This window comes from Mus pahari, chromosome 19 (genome assembly GCF_900095145.1).
Source record: "Mus pahari chromosome 19, PAHARI_EIJ_v1.1, whole genome shotgun sequence".
NCBI lineage: Eukaryota > Metazoa > Chordata > Mammalia > Rodentia > Muridae > Mus > Mus pahari.
The window spans coordinates 86,218,622-86,237,383 of record NC_034608.1 but is presented as its reverse complement, the minus strand read 5'-3'; the positions used below and the strand labels follow the sequence as shown (position 1 = coordinate 86,237,383).

The following is an 18,762-nucleotide window of genomic DNA, read 5'->3' as shown; positions in this document are numbered from 1 at the left end:
TATTTTTATTTAATGATGTGTAAGCTTTGGTGTCGGGCGTATTTAAGCATCCCCTGGCCCTGGAGTTACAGCCAAGTGTAGGTGCAGGAACCAAACCCTGGTCCTCAAGAAGAGCTACAAGTACTATTAACCGCGGGCCCATCTCAACAGCTTGGTTCATCCTTTTTTGTCACAGTGTCTTGGAAGCCCGGGGTGACCATGAACTTGCTATGTGGCCTCTGAGGATGGCTTTGAAATCCGGATCTTTCTGCCTCCTGATAGCTCCGTGCCGGGCCAGCGATCTACTGAGTCACACCTTTAGCCGGACTCTTTTATTCCATTTAGATGTGTGTGCGGGGTGACGCTTGTCTGCATTGGTGTACAACTTGTGGCAACACCTTTATATGCAGTGAGTGCCTCAAGATTATGTTTATTTGATAAATTTGGCACCTGCATTCTGATCCTTTTATGGGAGCTGTATTGTAGTAATAAGGGTTGTGTGGGAGCAGAGGGCAGTAGTGTGTTTTCAGAACCTGAACTGTATGTGCAAAGGCCCTGGGGGCAGGCGGGACCTGCTATAATTACTTACACTCCAGTTGGGATACTTAAGGTATTGTTCTCGGGTATGTCACCCAGCCAGGTCCTCCCTCTCGCATCCAGCTCCGAATCCACCCCTTTGACCTCAATACTTTGTAGATGGGTAAACAGACTGAAGGGCTGAGGGTGGAAGAAGCTCTTCTCAGTGCTGGTCGAACAAGCACAGTAGATCCAAGTGGGCGGGCAAGAAGGAAGCGTAAAAAAAAAAAAACACCACGGGCGGGGACCGGAAGCAGAGACGAGGCGGGGGTGGGAGTGGGGGTGGGACTGAGTGACTGAGAGTGACCGCGCTGAGACGAGGAAGAAGAATTGAGGTTTGGCTTGGGCGGGGACGACAAGCAAGTGGAACGCAGGGACGGCGGGCTGCGCGGGCGGGCGAGAGAGGCCCTTTGTCTCCTCCTCCGGCGCGCTCAGAGGTGCCACTCCGGTCCTCATGAGCCCGCGGCCCCCCAGCGCCCGGGCGTCCCGCGGCCCCTAACCTGCCCTGTCCTCGCCATGGCCGAGGCGGCTTCGGGCGCCGGGGACGTGACCCTGGAGGGGGAGCGGGGCAAGAGGCCCCCTCCCGAGGGCGAGCCTGCGGCGCCTGCGTCTGGAGTACTGGGTATGTTTCCTGCGGGTGGCACCGAGACAGGTGTACAGGGTGCAGGCAGGGGCTGCAGGAGACGCCGTTTGGGATCACACACCCTAGCGTGTGGCCCAGAGGCTGCTCCTCGTAGTGCTGCAGCTGCGGCGCTGCATGCGGGGTTTGTCAATGGGTCTGCACTGGGGGTCCCCAGTGCAGGAACGTGGACACGCCCCTCTGATGGCCCCAGCATGGCCCGTGTGAGCCTCGCTACCTGGAGCCTCCTCAGCACAGGGAAACAGGGCGATAGGGTCCTGGGTTCAAATCCCGTGTTGGCTGGGTGACCTTGAGCTCGTGGATACGTCTCTGGGCCTCAGTTTGGTGACCTGTGAAATGGGAGGAAGGACTGCACTCTGTGCCTGCTTTAAGGACCGCTCTGTCATACCAAGAAGCACTCAAGGCAGCTTGTGGGCACCCCACCGATTGTGGTTCTGGAGGCGGGGTTGGGCCTCAACCATGAGTAAGATTCTTAAGGCAGGACCTAGGGAGAAGGGCCTGGCAGATGCAGGAGAGAGGAAAGCAAGCCCAGGCTGTGGGTGCCTAGCCCTTGAGCGCTCTAATGAGGGCCGAGTCAGTCCCTGAAGGGGCCTGATCTCAGCCCAGCCTGCCACACTGCCCCATAGATAAACTATTTGGGAAGAGGCTCCTGCAGGCTGGTCGCTACCTGGTGTCCCACAAGGCATGGATGAAGACAGTGCCCACCGAGGACTGCGACGTGCTCATGACCTTCCCAGGTATCCACACCTGCCTGCCGTGGGCCCGGATGCCGCCTTTACCGCCTCGGCGGAAATGTGGAGGCCCTTGTGGGCACCTCTCGAGGCAAGACCCATTGGCCCCTATGCCCCTCGGCAGACACCACTGATGACCACACGCTGCTGTGGCTGCTGAATCACATCCGGGTGGGCATTCCCGAGCTGATCGTGCAAGTTCGCCACCACCGCCACACACGTGCCTATGCCTTCTTTGTCACCGCCACATACGAGAGGCAAGTCCTCAGCCTCTACCTCCCTCTGGCCCTCCCTGTCACCCGGCTCCTTGCCCCTCTGAAGGCCAACTGTGCTAATTATTCGTTTGTCCTAAGATGTGGCTCTCACACAGTCCTTAGCTTGGGAATGGTGAGCCGGGAGTCCCACCGTGAGCCCACTATGCCCTGTCCTGCCCGCAGCCTGCTCCGTGGGGCCGATGAGCTGGGTCTGCGCAAGGCCGTGAAGGCCGAGTTTGGAGGGGGCACCCGCAGCTTCTCCTGCGAAGAGGACTTCATCTACGAGAATGTGGAGAGCGAGCTACGCTTCTTCACATCACAGGTGACTGCCCTGCGCCCCTGTCTCAGTGCCTACAGCCCTCGTACCCAGCTCACACCTGTCTCCCCACAGGAGCGGCAGAGCATCATTCGCTTCTGGTTGCAGAACCTTCGAGCCAAGCAGGGGGAGGCTCTGCACAACGTTCGCTTCTTGGAGGACCAGCCAATCAGTGAGCAGGGCGAGCCCACCATCCAATCACTTGTAGAGAGCTGGGCGTGTCTGTTAGAAAAATGGGTGCAAAAGGGCGTGGCTTAAGGGTAACTAATCAGTGGCTAGGATAAATTTGAGCGCCCAATGAACCCAGAGAGTGTAGCCTCTTTCTGGTACCTAGTGCAAGCATGGGTGAGGTGATCCAGGCCAGGCTTTTACATAGGTATCTGAGAAGGTGTGGGCAGGACCATGGACAGCACCTATGGGCTAGATGGTGAGGCATACTGGGAAACCAGGTCTCACAAGTTTAGTTTCTACACCGACCTGTTTCATTCCTTAGACATTTAGATCCAGAAAGGGAGGGGGCTGTTAAACTCTAAAATACACTTGGTAGGTACGGTGGGGACATGCCTGTGATTTCCCAGCCACAATCTGTTAGTTCAAGACCAGCCTGGGCTACATAGTGAGACTCCCAACCATCCCTGCCCATCTCAAATTCATCTCCAGAGTATGTGGGTTACCACATCCAGCTTATGCCATACTGGGGATGGAACCCAGGGCTTTGAGCATGCTAAGCAAAGCACTCTACCAACCAAGTCATATTCCCAGCCTTTGATGGGTTTAAGAGAAGGCAGAAAAACTATGACTTTGGTTCCAGCCAAGGTTTGTTGCCAGTTCTGGTCAGATAGTGCAGGGCCAGAGATCACTCGCTCCTCCTCCTGCAGTTCCGGAGCTGGCCGCACGAGGCATCATACAGCAGGTGTTTCCAGTTCACGAGCAGCGCATTCTGAATCGTCTCATGAAGTCCTGGGTACAGGCCGTGTGTGAAAACCAGCCTTTAGGTGTGGCTTTGTGGCTGAGGAGTGGGCTGGGGTTCCAGGAGACACTTGGAGGTGACCCAGATTCCCTTTTCTCCTGGCAGATGATATCTGTGACTATTTTGGGGTGAAGATTGCTATGTACTTTGCCTGGCTGGGCTTCTACACATCGGCAATGGTTTACCCTGCAGTTTTTGGCTCTGTTTTGTATACATTCACTGAGGCCGATCAGGTACTAGGAAGTGATGGGCCAGGACTGTGGGTGGCCTAGAAGATCTTCCTCCATAAGCTGGCTATGTCAATGACTTGGCTTTCTTCTGCTACCTACAGACAAGCCGGGATGTTTCCTGTGTGGTCTTCGCTCTCTTCAATGTGATCTGGTCAACACTGTTTTTGGAGGAGTGGAAACGGAGGGGGGCAGAGCTAGCCTACAAGTGGGGTACACTAGACTCACCTGGGGAGGCTGTGGAGGAGCCACGTCCCCAGTTCAGGGTCAGTCTGGGTCTGAGGCTTGGTTTTCAACAAGGCTGTAAAGAAGGAATGCTATGTTGGGGAAGGCATTGGGGGGGGGTGAAGGGGAGGAGAATGAAGGGTCTCTAGGCCTAGTTAGGTAACATCAGAGAAGTCTGTGGGCCAGGGAGGCTTGTGACAGGATGGGGGGAAGGTAGATTTGAGGTTTGAGAAGGGCGCATAGAGGAGTGTTTCTTGCCAGAGAAAAGGCATGGCTGAGGGAAATTGGGCTCCTATGATCAGGAAGTTGGTATGGCCCCTGGTCTCACTGCCTTTTCTGCTGGCTGCCAGGGCATCCGGCGCATCAGCCCCATCACCCGGGCTGAGGAGTTCTACTACCCACCCTGGAAACGATTGCTTTTCCAACTCCTTGTCAGCCTGCCTCTGTGCCTGGCCTGTCTGGTCTGTGTCTTTGTACTGATGCTTGGCTGCTTCCAGCTGCAGGTAACTCCTCACCTCTACTCTCCCCTAGCCCCTACCCACCAAGCACCAGGTCCAGCTTCACGCTGTTGATTCCCCTACCTTGTTCTGTCCCTTTTAGGAGCTAGTCTTGAGTGTGAAGGGTCTGCCCCGCCTGGTTCGCTTCTTACCCAAGGTCATGCTAGCCCTGCTGGTCAGCGTGAGTGCTGAGGGCTACAAGAAGTTAGCTGTGTGGCTAAATGACATGGGTATGTGCTGGCAGGGGAGGCCCTCACCATTCCGATGATCCCCATAACCCTCTGTTGGGGCAGGGTGGCCCCTCACTCACCTCCTCGGTCCCTAGAGAATTACCGGCTAGAGAGCACCTACGAGAGGCACCTTATCATCAAAGTCGTCTTGGTGAGTGAACACGCATGTGCAAAGAGGCTAGGAGGATGGGAGAGAGCAGGGGGCTGGGGGATCAGCAGGTCAGGGCTGCAGGATGACCCTAGCTGCCTGCCTCCCAGTTCCAGTTTGTCAACTCGTACTTGAGTCTGTTCTACATCGGCTTCTACCTCAAAGACATGGACCGCCTGAAAGAGGTGAGGGCCTGTGCACTGTCCCAGGGGCAGCACCCTGGCCCCTGGGGGATGGACCCATGTAAGGGGTCCAGGGCTCTCCAGCCCCTCCCTCCTGTTCTCCATCCTTCTCTCCTTTTTGTCCGTCTGTCCATGTGTCCTTTCTCTGCCTGTCGTTCCCCTCTCCCATCTGTCCGTCCACCTGTCCGGTTGGTCCCTCCACAGCTCCTGCTACTCCTGTCCCTGACCCAGAGCCTCGAGCGGCAGTTGCAGGCGGTGCTGGTCCCGCTCGCGGCCCTGCGGTTCCGCCTGCTCCTCCTGTCCCTCCGGGGTCTCCTGCTCGTGGCCCGGGCCAAAGTACGGGCAGGTGGAGAGCCTTCCCATGGTGTGGGCAGCGTGGATGTGCTAGGAGGTGGGATGTGGCGAGCATAGGGCGCATGCATAAAATGGGTCTTAGTGCAGGCCTAGTAAGACCCACCGAGGCGCCCAGGGTACTAGACAATGCCTGGGCAGGGTGGGAGAGATGCTTTGAGAATCCTGGCCTGTCCTCAGGTTGTCATGTGGCAGTGGCAGTGGCATTGGGGCTGAGCTGTGGCCTCATGTCCAGGGTTGTCAAAGGGTTGCAGGAGCACCGGGAAGGGCGTGTGTGTGTGTGTGTGTGTGTGTTGCGTGTGTGTGCACGCGCACTCGGATTGTGACCCTCCCGCGCCCGGCCCCTCCCACCCCACGCGGTCTCTTTTCATCCACAGATGCTGGCCACCCTACTCATCACCCGGCAGCTGCTGCAGAACGTGCGCGAGGTGCTGCAGCCGCACCTGTACCGAAGGCTGGGCAGCGGGGAGCTGGGCTTGCGCACCATCCTGGAGCTGGCCCGGGCCCTGCTAGGCCTGCTGAACCCCTTGCGCCCGGATCCCCGACGGCACTTGGAGGCCCAGGCTGATGAGGGCGGAGCCGGGAGCCGCAGGTGCCTTGGCGGTGGCTGCGGGGCGCCAGAGGAGGAGGAGAACGAGGAGGAGGAGAAGGAGGAGGCTGTGGAGCGGAGGCCAGCAGGGGAAGGAGGGGAGGTTCCAGAAGGTCCTCGGGGTGGCAAGGAGGAGGACGACGAGGAGGAGGACGATGAGGACGAGGATGAGGAATACGAGGGCGAGGAAGGAAGCCTCCTGGACTGCGGGCTGCGCCTCAAGAAGGTCAGCTTTGCTGAGCGGGGCGCAGGGCGGCGCAGGCCAGGCCCCAGCCCCGACGGCCTCTTGGAGGAGGGGAGCCCCACCATGGTGGAGAAGGGGCTGGAGCCAGGTGTGTTTACTCTGGCCGAAGAAGACGATGAGCCTGAGGGGCCTCCAGGCAGCCTCGGGCCAGAGCCCCAGACTGTCTTACTTCGTCGGGCGGGGGGTGAGGGCCGCGATCAAGGTCCTGATGGAGACCGAGATCCGGAGACTGGCTCTGGCGACCCGGCTGGGAGACAGAAGAGACATAACAGGGCCTCGTGGATCGACCCGCCAGAGGAGGAGCATTCACCGCAGCTCACGCAGGCAGAGCTGGAGAGCTGCATGAAGAAGTATGAGGTGAGAGGGGCAGAGCCACCTTGGCGTCTGGAGGTGGAGGCAGGAAACCAGCCTGGTCAACAGGAAACTCCAAAGAGAATCAAATAGGGTTGTGTTGATAACTGCTACGAACTTGTAGCTCAGTTGGTAGAATGTATAGCATGCAGGAGGTCCTGGCTTCCATTCCCAGCATCATATAAACCAGGCATGGTGGAGCATGGCTGTCTTCCCAGCACTAGAAAATGGAGGCAGAAAGACCAGAAAGTCAAGGTCATCCTTTATTATATAGTGCATTCTGGGTAAGCCTGGGTTACAGAAAACCGTGCCTTAAAAAATAAATAGGAGACTGGGTGGTAGTGGTGCACACTTGATACCAGCACTTGGGAGGCAGAGAATCTCTTTATCAGTTCGAAGACAGCCTGGTCTGCAGAGTGAGTTCCAGGACAGTCAAGGCTACACAGAGAAACCCTGTCTCTAAATAAATAAATAAATAAATAAGCAGTACTGGAGTGCTGGCTCAGCAGGTAAGAGAGCTGCTACTTGGGAAACTTGGAAACGCAGGATCCCAGGGATCTCACACCCTTCTAGCCTCTGGACACTCGTGCATACACACAAACGCACAGGAGTTCATACATACATAAATAAAATACAATTAAATAAAGAGAAAAGGAAAAACAACAACAACAACAACAACAACAAAACCCCAACTCCTTGGGACCCCATGGTAGTAGAGAACAGACTACCAAACGTTGTACTCTGGTATCTGCACACGTACTATGAATGCTTCTCAAAAAGACAAGGTAGGAAATGACTGAGAAAAGACGTCCGCATTAACCCTCTGGCCTCAACACAAACTCATGCACACCCTGCTCATACAACTGCCTATGCAGACCATGCAACACCCCCCACTCCCCAACCCTTACCCTCAAAGCACATGATCAGGAGTGCATGAGAAGGTGGGTACAGGTTCTCAGCCTGCCGATGGAGTGGTTGGGGTGACTATGAGATCATTGGTGAGAGCAAGAGCCTCTCTGGAGACAAGTGGCCCTTGGACTTGTTCAGGACAGGAGGGAGAGTCTGGTTCTAGTGGGATGAATCAGGGGAGGGCAGTGCCAGGCCTGATGGAAACCGTCTGTCCTCAGGACACCTTCCAGGACTACCAGGAGATGTTCGTGCAGTTTGGCTATGTAGTGCTGTTCTCCTCTGCCTTCCCACTGGCTGCCCTGTGCGCCCTCGTCAACAACCTGATTGAGATCCGAAGTGATGCCTTCAAGCTCTGCACTGGCCTACAGAGGCCCTTCGGCCGGCGTGTGGAGAGCATTGGCCAGTGGCAGGTGGGCCAGTCAGGGAGGCCCAGAGGGGGTGGAGCCTTGGGGATGGTGGTCCCTGGCTGGGCCTGTCCTGGACTCTCCTTCCTTCCCTGCAGAAGGTCATGGAGGCGATGGGTGTGCTGGCCATCGTGGTGAACTGCTACCTCATTGGCCAGTGTGGCCAGCTGCAGCGCCTGTTCCCCTGGCTGAGCCCAGAGGCGGCCATTGTGTCTGTGGTGGTGCTAGAGGTGGGCCTGGGGGCCCTGAGGGTAGTGGCTCTGGGGGTGGGGTGGGAAGGCTAGGCATTCCTGAGCCTGCAGCCCCTTCTGTCTGTCCCCCACAGCACTTGGCTCTTCTAGTCAAGTACCTCATCCATGTAGCCATTCCTGACATCCCCGGCTGGGTAGCTGAGGAGATGGCCAAACTGGAGTACCAGCGACGGGAAGCTTTCAAGGTATGAGGCTGGGGTCAACTTGATGTGGTCTCAGGAGGGAATAAGGTCAGGGCTAAAGCCTTAGGGAGAGCCCCCAGGCTGCGGAGTGCGCGGCATCCCTGCCCCCACCCCCAGGTTCTGCACTTAAGGATTCTATCAACTTGGACGGGAAGTTTTCAGGAAGCTCATGGCATACATAGGCTGTGCCGGGGCATAGCTGTCATTCCAGCACCTAGAAGGTGCAGCAGGAGGATCAGTAGTTCAAGCCCATCCTTAGATACACATAGGGTGGATCTCAAGGCCAGCCTAGACTACATACTGTGTTCTCAAAAAAACCCAACAACCCCCAAAACAAAACAAAAGCAGAGCCAAATTTGTGTCTGTACTATGTACAGGTCTACTGCGTTTTCCTTCTCTGTGTGGAAAATGTGCCATGGTTCTACATAGCTCATTTCTGCCTCACATTTGGAATGCCTGCCTCAACCTTCTGAGGCCAGGCATGTACCACCACGCCTGTTTTTTGTTCTGTTTTGTTTTTCTTTTTAAAATTCCTTATGTTTGGTGTTAGTGAGTCTTAGTGTGCAGTCCAAGCTTGGGCCTGCTACCGTGAGCAGTCCTCCATCGCAGCCCCTCGGTTAGCTGGGACCTCAGCTGTGGGGCACGGTGCCTCTGCAGAGCAGCTCCCACAGGGCATTCCCAGCGACTCATCCCAAGACGTTCTTGTTTACATTTATTTAACTTTAAGTTATGAGTCTTTTGTTTGCATGTGTGCATATGCACTGTGTTTATACAGTGCCCTTGGGGACCAGTAGAGGGCATTGGATCCCCTGGAATGGAAGTTACAGATAACTGTGAGCTGCCATGTGGGTCCTGGCAAGGAAACCGGGCTCCTCTTAACCACTGAGCCATCCCTCCAGCCCTCAGGAGGGTGTGAGCGAGCATACAGAAAAGCAGGATGCCTCTGTAGAAGGGACCAGAGCAGCCATGCTTGTGGGTCCTGGACCCAACCCCCGTGGATACTAAGGGACGACTGTAGCTTGCGCTCACCGCAGTGGGTGTTGTCTCGATTCTTGATGGCACAAGCTCTCAAGAATGTTCATTCTTCAGCTTGCCAGTCCGCCTCTAACAAACTCCTCTGCAAACCGCATGAAGGGCCAAGGAGCTGCACCTTCTAGGGAAGACTTTAGGAGAGTGTCCAACCAGGAGACAGGATTTTAGACTGTCATTCTACCTGAGTCAAATCCCCACTCCTTCAGGGCGGGGTTCTAGTCTGTGGCTCTACTACTGGTCCTCATCAGTTCCAAACTGAATTTTAGTTAATTTATAATGACGGGTCCTGAGTGGTGGCTCATGTCTGTGATCCCAGCACTGAGGAGGGCGAGGCTGGAAGATTCAGAATTTGGGTCTCAAAAACACACAAAGAAAGGGAAAATAGCCTCCCCGACCCGCTTCTCTCTGAGCAGCAGCCCAGTTTCCTTATCTCCTCTCAGTTCCTCAGGCACTGGGGACAGGGGGGCTGGTCAGGGGTTCGGAGCCTGGTCGTAGTCGGCTCTCAGTCCGCCTGTCTCCCCCCAATACGCAGCGGCACGAGCGGCAGGCGCAGCAGCGCTTTCAGCAGCAGCAGCGGCGACGGCGCGAGGAGGAGGAGCGGCAGCGGCACGCGGAGCAGCAGGCGCGGCGGGAGCGCGACGCGGGAGGCCGCGAGGAGGCGCGCGCGGAGGCCCCGGGCCCAGACCCCGTGGCGGAGCGCGGCGCTGCCAAGGCCAAGGGCAGCGAGCGGCCCCGACGGCCCGGAGCGCTGCTGCCACCCGGACCTGTGCTGCGGCTGAAGCAGATCATCCCGTTGCAGACTCGGCCGCCCGCGCCCACCGGGTGCGCGCCCCCGCCGCGCTCGCCCGCGGACACGCGCCTGCCCGCCTTCCTCAGCCTGCGCTTCCTCAAGGCTCCCGAGCGAGGCCCGTCCCCGCCGCGGCCCGGGAAGCTGTTCGCATTCGCGGCGCGCGAGCCCTCAGCCAACGGGGCCCCCGGGGGCGGCGCACGCGCTCACAGGAGCGCCGGGGACGAGCCCGCGGCCGCCGAGCCGGAGCCGCGGCCGGAGGACGCAGGTCACAGGCCTTAACCGGGGCGCGCGTCGCGAGGGCGGTGGGCGCCGTGGGGCCCTGCGAACCGCGCTCTCCCTCCGCAGGGTCCGTCTCGCCTCCCGCCGGCTGTTGGCGCTGGGACGCGCCCTGGGGCTGCGGCGACAACCCGCCCCGTGTCCCCGCGGATGCCCCTGTGGATGCCCCTGCGCAGCCCGCCTGCTGGCCCACAGCCCGCCACTAGCCCCGCCGCGCCCCTGCCGTTCTCCCGACCAGGATGGGGGGCCTCGCGCGGACCCTCCACAGTACAGAAAAATACACAGGATGGGCGGTTATTTATTTGTTTTTAATTTATTTTGTCATATTTTTGTAAAACGGCAGAAATGCAATAAAATGTCTATTTCAACAGTGCTCGAGGTCAGAGCAGTGAAGGGGCCTTGCCAAATCCGTGGCTGGAGGCTGAGCACCCTAGCTCTCCCAGAATGAGGCCTCTAGGAGGTCCAGGTCCTCTCTGGTCTGGGTCCAGATGCACATGGCACCCCACACCTCAGCCAGATGTGATATGAGCATGGTTCACTCATAGGGGTGCCCAGGACATAGAGGTTCCGCACCGGGAGAAGCCTGCTGAGCCTAGACTCAGGTCATATGGCAGCCTGCAGGAACCTGGGTGGTCCAGGTGACGCTCCCCAAGAGTGCACAGTAGTCGCACAGCAAAAGGCAATCCTAGGAAGGCAGTTGGAATTCAGACCAAGACCTGAGAGTGGGAGAAACTTTTGCGTGGATCTGAAAGGGGAGAGGCCATCAGAGGCAGACACGGGAGCAGGTCCAGGAAGGGTACTGTGGAGTATTTTGGCCAGGGCACCCCGGGGTTAATAGGGCATGGCAGCAGTTGCCAAGTCACAGTTGCCAGGCCCAGGTCAGTAGGGTCACAGTCAAATAATGGCGCCTGGTGAACACAGACACCGTTAGCCTTCACAAGTGTGTAGGGTCCCCAGAACCCCATCCTTGCAGTGTGTACCATGCTACGGCTGAGGATGCACAGCCACTCTACCAGTCCAGGTAGTTCCCCCATATCCCCATGACGATATGGCCACCTCAGCCCTGCAATGTTCTCGAATGGCCAGATGGATACCAGTGCTGGAGGCTGGCGTGCCTTGCACATGATGCCCAGTGGTGGGTGGCTGTTGGTTAGCCCCGTGGTACTATCCTGGACTCAGTCTCCCAGGGGACCTGGCCTAAGGACCCCGGGCAGGGGTTGGTTCCAACAGGTCCCAGCGGCTCCGGCCGAAGTTTGCGGAGCAAAGACGCCGTATGGAGTAGGAAAGGTCCTTTTATTGGGGTGGACGTGGAGCACGGGCTAGTCCATGATAAATGATGTAAAAGAAAGATCCAGAGGAGCCAGCTCTTTCCTGCCCTGGCACGGGCTCAGAGTGAGGCCTGGGCATGGGAGGACCCGGAGGACCTGCGACCCGGCCAGGCCTGTGGGTGGGAAGGAGCGAAAAGGCCGCTCGGTGTGTTGGGGGACCAGCCCGCCCTGGGCTCTGGACCCTGGCGAGGTCTCACTGTGGGTGGCCGGGTGGGGGACACCACTGTGCTTTAAAAAGCATGTACTGATACCTCGCGGCTGGGCCTGGTGTCCCTTTAACCAATGCTTGACACGAGTTACAGCATAAATAAAAACTCAAGGAAAATAAATACATGGATCCTATGAGGTCGGAGGGCGCGGGCTGGATGTAGGAGGCGGGCCGCGCTTACACACGCGGGTGGGAGCGGACAGAGCTGACATACGAGGGGCGATGCACAGGACCTAGGTGTCCTCCGGCATGTCGGGGCTGTCGGTCCGGGCCACCTTGCGGGGTGGCGCTGAGCTCTCGCCCTCCGCCTCCACCTGCTCTTGGTCTCTCTTCTTGGCAGCATTCTGGAGGTGGGGGAAGGGAAGAGAGTCTAGATGAGGACAGCATCCGGGCAGCCAGTGGCATGGGTCTTCCCCCCACCCTTTTGAGACAATCTCTACATAGCGTTGGTATTCCAAAACTATGTAGACCAGGCTAGCCTCAAACTCAAAAGAGATCCTCTTTTTTGCCTCTGGAGTGCTGGGGTAAAGTTGTGCGTCTCTGCCCATGACCTCTTCTCAAAGGCTCTGAGGGAGCCGTCAGCCAGCAACCAGGGCGCCCGCAAGGTACCCAGGCAGGGTGGGTGGGTGTGTCTTTTTACACAATCTCTAAATTGGCTGAGGTGGCACAGGTCTGTAGACTACCACCTGGAAGTCAAGAGGCAGGAGGATCATTCTATGAGGACATCCTGGGCTCAGTGAGACTTGTGTCAAAAAAAACCAAACAAAAACAAAAAACAAATTCATAAGCTGGGCGTGGTGGCGCACGCCTTTAATCCCAGCACTTGGGAGGCAGAGACAGGTGGATTTCTGAGTTCGAGGCCAGCCTGGTCTACAAAGTGAGTTCCAGGACAGCCAGAGCTATACAGAGAAACCCTGTCTCAAACAAACAAACAAACAAAACAAAACAAAACAAAACAAAAACCAAATTCATGGTGTCATGTACCTCAGGCTGACTCAAAAACACTGCCTCTCAGCTTCCTGAGTGCTGGGTGACAGTCATGTACCAGGTGGGCTGGGCAATGGCTGGGATGTACCAGATTCGTCCTGTCTCTTAAGTGCCCATTGAAATACTTCTCCACTGTCCTGGTCACCTGAAGAACTCCTACTCAGCCCTCAAGCCCCCTCTCAAATATCCCCAGTCCCCAGTAAGAACCTTGCCTTTTTGTCCCATTGCTGGTGCAGGTACCGCAGGAGTATGTTCGTCTTTTCTGTCACAATGACTGAGAAGCAAAGAGAGAGAGTGAGTCTAGGACCCGCGCCTTGGCCTCCTGGCCCGCCTTGCCAGAAGTGGAGCTCAAATTCAGCACTCGTATCTTAGAAATGTCTGAAGATTGGCATTTCTCTTCTGAGTACAGAGCTCCAACTCTGCCTCAGTCTCCACTGCCCTGAGAACCCCACCCTTAGGCTCTCAGGCTAGGACAGCCCGTTCGGAACATGGCTTCAGTGCCAAGGATGGAGCACAAGCTCCAGGACGCAGGCCAGCACACGGCTGAGGTTACCTCCTCTGCTTCTGTATTCTCCCAGGGCCCATCCAAGGTGGTGAGACACCAAGGAAGAAATCCGAGGCAACAGGGAGGTTTGGGAACTAGGGACAGAACCTCACCCATGGCAGGGTACTACACCATGCATGAGCCTTGCCCTCTTTCCTGGTTCTTAAAAAGATTCATTTTGTTTTTAAGAATTGATTTTGATTATTTTAAATTTATATATGTGTGTGTGTGTGTGGGGGGGGGGGTGTTACGCATGTCCCAGAAGGCCACAAGAGGGCGTTGTATCCTCTGAAGCTAGAGAGAGATACAGGATGTACGTGAGGCACAGCAAGATGCTGGGGTCTGGACTCGGGTCCCCTGCTGCTGCAGCAATAACACGGACGTCCCCTTGCTGGGGTAGGTGGGTGTACACACTGGGGGAGTTGTTTCTCTCCTCTACTAGGTGAGTTCTGGGGACTGAATCAGCCTGGTGGTGGGCATCTATACCTCCTGAGCCGTCTCCTGGACATCAGACTACATGGTTTGAGACCAGGTATCACTCTGGCTGTCCTCGAGCTCACTCTGTAGACCAGGCTGGCCTGAAACTCACAGAAATTCACCTGCCTCTGCCTCCCGAGTGCTGGGCTTAGAGGTGTGCGCCACCACGCCCGGCTTCCAGATTCTTTCTTGACAGTTAAAACCACCAGGCCCTTTTCTCCTACGCCACAGCACAGGGCCCGGACAGCGCTGCCCACAGGCCCAGGAATCACGGCCCTCACCATTTCCATGCTTTCTGAACATCCACGTGGGTGCACGCGTGCCTCGGACTGTGTGTGGGGGCCAGAGATCAACCTCGGTGCTAGCCCTCACCTTTGCCTTGTTGATGAGCCTTTGTTCTTTGCTGCACAGGCTGGCTGGTCCTAGACTGCCGATTCCCATTACAGACTGCAGCCGAGGCATCTGGCTCTCACACGCAATCTAAACTCACATTTAAACTTCTGATCCTGCGGCCTCAGCATCCAGAGCGCTGGGAGAGCAGGTGGGCTCACCTCGCCTGTTTCATGGCTGCTATGCTGGGGTGGAGCCCCGATTTATAGTCTTGATATGCAGACAGCAGGAGAGAGCAGGGCAGTCATGGCTGAGGAGAGCCAGTGTCTGCTGCTCCTAGGCACAGTGGCTGTTGTCCCCAGGATAACCCCTTACCCCTCCACAGGCCCTTCCTAGCTGCGCGGAGGGCGAAGCCCTCCAGTACTCACTCTGTTCTGACGGGTATTCTCGGGTCGGCAGGTATACTGAGGGACGGCGGTTCTGTGGATGGGGAGCGGTGGGTTAGCTGGCAACCCTCGTCCTCAGGACAGTGATGCCACCCCCAGCCCCACACTCACCGAGGCCTTGCACACAGAGTCCGCGTGGAACCTGCTGAAGTTGCTCTTGTTGTAGACGGGCAAGCCTTTCAGAAAGTCTGCCTGGAGACAGGGGTGGGTGTAAGGCCTCCAGTGCAGGCCAGGGTACACCCATCTGGTGCTTTATGTGTTTGTGTGAGGGACGGCGTATGGGTGTCTGTGTGTGTGCGCACGCGCGCGCGCTTAGAAGACAAGATATTCAGGTCACGTCCCCTTCCAGGTGGGTCTGTCACCAGCATAACTGTAAACCCTTTACCTGCGCTATCTCACTAGCCCAGAAGTTTTTAAAGTTGTACTTCCTCTGGGCGCAGCAGTGCCTGTCTGCCATCCCCACACCCACGAGACTAAGACAGGGGGATTATTACAAGTCCCAAACCTGCCTGGGCCACAGAGTGAGACCCTATCTCAAAACGACGACAAAGCAATAGTGAAGCCAGGCAGTGGTGGTGAACGCCCTCAGTCCCAGTGCCCAGGAGACAGTGTTCAAGGCCAGTGGGTCTACAGACGGAATTCCAACAGCCAGGGCTACACAGAGACACGATGTGTGTTACGTGTGTATGCTCGTGGAGGGGGGCAATAATGAGAGGGTACTTCAGAAGATGGGCATGGTACCCACCTGCTGCCCCCGCTCAGTCGGGGTGGGCAGAGAGAATGGAGGGTCCACCAGTTTGAGGGCTGCCTGGCCATGGTCACAACACCATGTCTCAAAAAGTCAATGTGGACTAAAGTTACAGGCGTGTGAATGGCCAGCCAGGCCTGGCCTGGGAAGGGGGTGGCCCCCTTTATACCCCCAGAAGGAGCTGGCAGCTGAGGCGAGGGACCTGTAATTGTCTTCATTCTGCTACACTTGGGGAGGCGGCAAGGATGTTTACCAACTCACCAAATATCACTCGGGTCTGGGAGGGGCTGCACACGGACCACATTGTTGGTGTGCCCTGCCCTGACATGTCACTGTGTGTGCTATCACGTGCCTGCCAGTGAGCAATGACATGCACCAATGTACAGCCGGGCACGGGCCCCCAGTACTGCTCCCTGTGACATTCCCAAGGCCCAGGCCCGGGATGCTCCAATAATGCAGAAATGCTGTGCCAATGGCCACCCCCTCTGCAGGCCTGGAAAACGGCTAGGCACCCTCAGTGTCTCTGTTGTCCGCTCTGACCTGCTGCTCTGGCTCTGGCTCATCCCGGGAGCACTTCAGACCACTCTAGGGTGCAGGTTTCAATGTTCCCTCCCCACACCCCCAGGCCAGAGCACTGCTACAGACAAGGGGCTCCAGAACCAAGGTGCCTGGGGCCATTAGCCCAGAGGATGCTATGTGTGGCTTGGTAGCAAAAGCCAGGCTAGTGTGGGGTCCAGGCAAGCCTGGGGCAGCCATGCAAAAGACTGTCCTGTCCTACTTATGCCCCCACAGCTGTTACCCCCAGTACTTGGGAGGTGGAAGCAACAAGATGGGGGCTGGGGGAGTGCAAGGCTAGCAGAGATCCCTCAGGTCAAGGCGTGAGTGTGTACCTGTCTGCATTTCTAAAGGCAGACAGAGCCTCCTCCTGTGAACTAATAAGGCCTCAAGACATAGGTGAAAACCCCCTCATGGGCCTTTGAGGGCAAGGAAGCCACACAGGCAGAGGTGCAGCTGGTGCAAAGGTCCTGGGACAGAAGGGACTTGGGAACCAGAGGAAGTGGCCACTAGGAAAGGGCTAAGCAGGTGGGGATGAGGTCACAAAGCAGGGTGCTGCCCCTGAAAGGAAGCCAGGAGCAGACTCACCTCAGGAGTCCAAGGATGCTTGCTATGTCAGAAATCACACAAGGGTCCTCTTCGAAAACCTGATTCTATGTTAACTAAAGATGGCCAAGGGGCTGGGATGGGCGAGGGTAGGGAGGAGGTGGGACAGGCCTCTGGAAGGCGGTGGGGACAGACTTTTGGTGTGGTGAAGGAGGGTGCAGAGGTGAGGGAGGGACCTCCCAGCCACAACTCTCCCTGTCTAGAAACTCTTCTGTGTGCTTCACTACCTATTCTCCAGGGTGTGGCTGGCATATGGGGTCTGGACTCCATCATCCGTGGGCAGGTGCCTGTGTTAGCCCTGTGGAGACCCCATCCTAAGGGGTGGGCACCCTCATTTTGCAAACAGGGAGAAGAAGCCGTTACATCTTTAAGGACAAGTGTGGGCTCCAGATGAGAGAAAGGGGTGGGAACCTGGGAAACGGGTCTGGCGCGATGTCGCATCTCCTTTAGTGACAAAGCCCTGTGTGTGACAGAGACAACCCCCTCCCTACGATGAACCCAGACCCGCACCTCAAATGCCCGGAACCCGAGGAGCCAAGTCGAACAGCCCGGAGCGGGAGGGGGGGTGTCTCAAGGGACCCCACCCCATCGCAAGCAATTTCCGGGAGGGGGAGACAAGAGACAGTCGCGACCCGGAAATGAATGAGTTGTCAGGCCTGGAAGCATACCTAGGGTCAGGGTTCGCAGAAAGAGCCCTAGTGGGGTCGATGGGCAGCCCTCGGAGGGATCGGGGGAGGGGTCATAGGTCACAGGTCAGCGCGAGGGGCGGGGCCGGGGCTGGGGGGGATCGGGCGGGGAGCCTTCAGAGACAGTGAGGGACCCCGTGCCGCCATGCCGGGCAGTAAGGGAGGCCGCATGGCCGCGCTCACCATCGTCCGCGTCTTCTGCCACCCGGGCCGCCTCCGCCGCCGCCGCCGCCGCCGCCGCCGCCGCCGCCGCAGCCTCCTTCCCAGTAGCCGCCGCACAGCCACTTCCAGCCGCCGCGCAGCTCACTCCGATGGCGACAGCACCGCGCGTCATTGGCCCGCGTGCTGGCCCCGCCCTTCACGGCGGCCGCTCCCGACGCACTCCCATTGGCCGGCCGGTGCTCGTTCGCGTTACAATTGGCCTCTGCATCTCCGCCTTCGTCGTCGAGTTCGGTTGAAGGATCAAACCCCGCCCGGGACTTGGGAAGTAAGAACTTGAGATCCGGAAGTGGGTGGTGACCCGCGCGATGCCTCCTGGGACTTGTAGTTCACAGCTCGCCAGCGATGCGGCAGGGCTCTGCTCCTGGGGGTGGCTCCACCTTTTCTGTGATGTCCCGGGAAAGGCTCATTGTAATGAGTCCAGCCTCCTACGCTGGATCTCAACTTACAGTTCATTTTTTTGAGGTCTCATAGTACAGGCTGACTTTAAACATGCAGCAATCCTCCTGCCTCAGCCACCCAAATTCCTGGGATGGTAGAAGTAAGGCTTTTGTTATTTTAGGTAGAGTTAACATGGACTTATGAAGAAAATGTAAGGCTGGAGAATTGGCTCAAAGATTAAGAGCACTGGTTGTTCTTCCAGAGGTCCTGAGTTCAATTCCCAGCTAACCATCTATAATGAGGTTTGGTGTCCTCTTCTGGCCATCAGGCATACATGTAGGTAGAACGCTGTATGCATAAACAAGTTTTTATTTTATTTTTTTATTTTTTTGATTTTTCGAGACAGGGTTTCTCTGTATAGCACTGGCTGTCCTGGAACTCACTTTGTAGACCAGGCTGGCCTCGAACTCAGAAATCTGCCTGCCTCTGAAGTGCTGGGATTAAAGGTGTGCGCCACCACGCCCAGCATGCAAATCTTTAAATAAACAAACAAATAAGTAAATGAGAGGAAATGTGGGGGTAGGGGCACATGCTTTTAATCCCAACACTCGGGAGGTAGAGGTGGTGGGTCTCAGAATTTGAGGCCTGCCTGGTCTACAGAGCGAGAGTTCCAGCACAGCATACCTTGTCTCAGAAAAAGTTGTATAACATTTTAAGAATTATGAGTGTGTGTATGTGTGTGTACACAACAGTCTTCATGTACAACTTATTGGGGAGTCCTTCCCACCCTGTGTGGTCATCAGGCATGGTGATAAGAGCTTTTTATAGTTGAGCCACTGGCCAGCCTCCCAATTTCATGGTTTTTTTTTTTTTTTTTTTTTTTTTTTTTTTTT

At 56.8% G+C, this 18,762-nt stretch overlaps 2 protein-coding genes across 3 annotated transcripts; one reads left to right on the top strand and one right to left on the bottom strand.

Annotated features, from left to right (window-relative positions):
• Window positions 1–862: 862 nt before the first annotated feature.
• On the top strand, window positions 863–10,727 carry Ano8 (anoctamin 8). Of its 2 annotated transcripts, XM_029531853.1 has the most exons (18): window positions 877–1,177; window positions 1,822–1,932; window positions 2,051–2,183; window positions 2,364–2,502; window positions 2,572–2,668; window positions 3,375–3,491; window positions 3,572–3,699; window positions 3,798–3,959; window positions 4,269–4,421; window positions 4,519–4,645; window positions 4,741–4,796; window positions 4,904–4,978; window positions 5,180–5,311; window positions 5,704–6,516; window positions 7,638–7,829; window positions 7,922–8,053; window positions 8,149–8,259; window positions 9,821–10,727. In XM_029531853.1, exons 1-18 carry the CDS (start codon window positions 1,072–1,074, stop codon window positions 10,355–10,357), a joined length of 3,321 nt encoding a protein of 1,106 aa, XP_029387713.1. In that variant the 5' UTR covers window positions 877–1,071; the 3' UTR covers window positions 10,358–10,727. The 2 variants fall into 2 exon arrangements, with proteins under 2 accessions (XP_021074968.1, XP_029387713.1); XM_021219309.1 differs by lacking the exon at window positions 5,180–5,311 and having other exon boundaries at window positions 863–1,177.
• Window positions 10,728–11,630: 903 nt separating this feature from the next.
• Window positions 11,631–17,579, bottom strand: Dda1 (DET1 and DDB1 associated 1). Its single transcript, XM_021219336.1, has 5 exons — window positions 17,453–17,579; window positions 14,786–14,866; window positions 14,657–14,708; window positions 13,090–13,151; window positions 11,631–12,234 (listed from the first exon to the last, which is right to left on the bottom strand). Exons 1-5 carry the CDS (start codon window positions 17,453–17,455, stop codon window positions 12,124–12,126), a joined length of 309 nt encoding a protein of 102 aa, XP_021074995.1. The 5' UTR covers window positions 17,456–17,579; the 3' UTR covers window positions 11,631–12,123.
• Window positions 17,580–18,762: the final 1,183 nt, after the last annotated feature.

Excerpts from the sequence above, each read along its gene's own strand:
- Ano8 (XM_029531853.1), top strand. The coding sequence starts at position 1,072 with ATGGCCGAGGCGGCTTCGGGCGCCGGGGACGTGACCCTGGAGGGGGAG. Across the intron at positions 1,178-1,821 it reads GCCTGCGTCTGGAGTACTGG|ATAAACTATTTGGGAAGAGG; the intron begins GTATGTTTCCTG and ends ACTGCCCCATAG. Across the intron at positions 6,517-7,637 it reads GCTGCATGAAGAAGTATGAG|GACACCTTCCAGGACTACCA; the intron begins GTGAGAGGGGCA and ends GTCTGTCCTCAG.
- Dda1 (XM_021219336.1), bottom strand. Across the intron at positions 14,709-14,785 it reads ACTCTGTGTGCAAGGCCTCG|AACCGCCGTCCCTCAGTATA; the intron begins GTGAGTGTGGGG and ends CCCCATCCACAG. Across the intron at positions 12,235-13,089 it reads ACCAGCAATGGGACAAAAAG|AATGCTGCCAAGAAGAGAGA; the intron begins GCAAGGTTCTTA and ends CCCCACCTCCAG.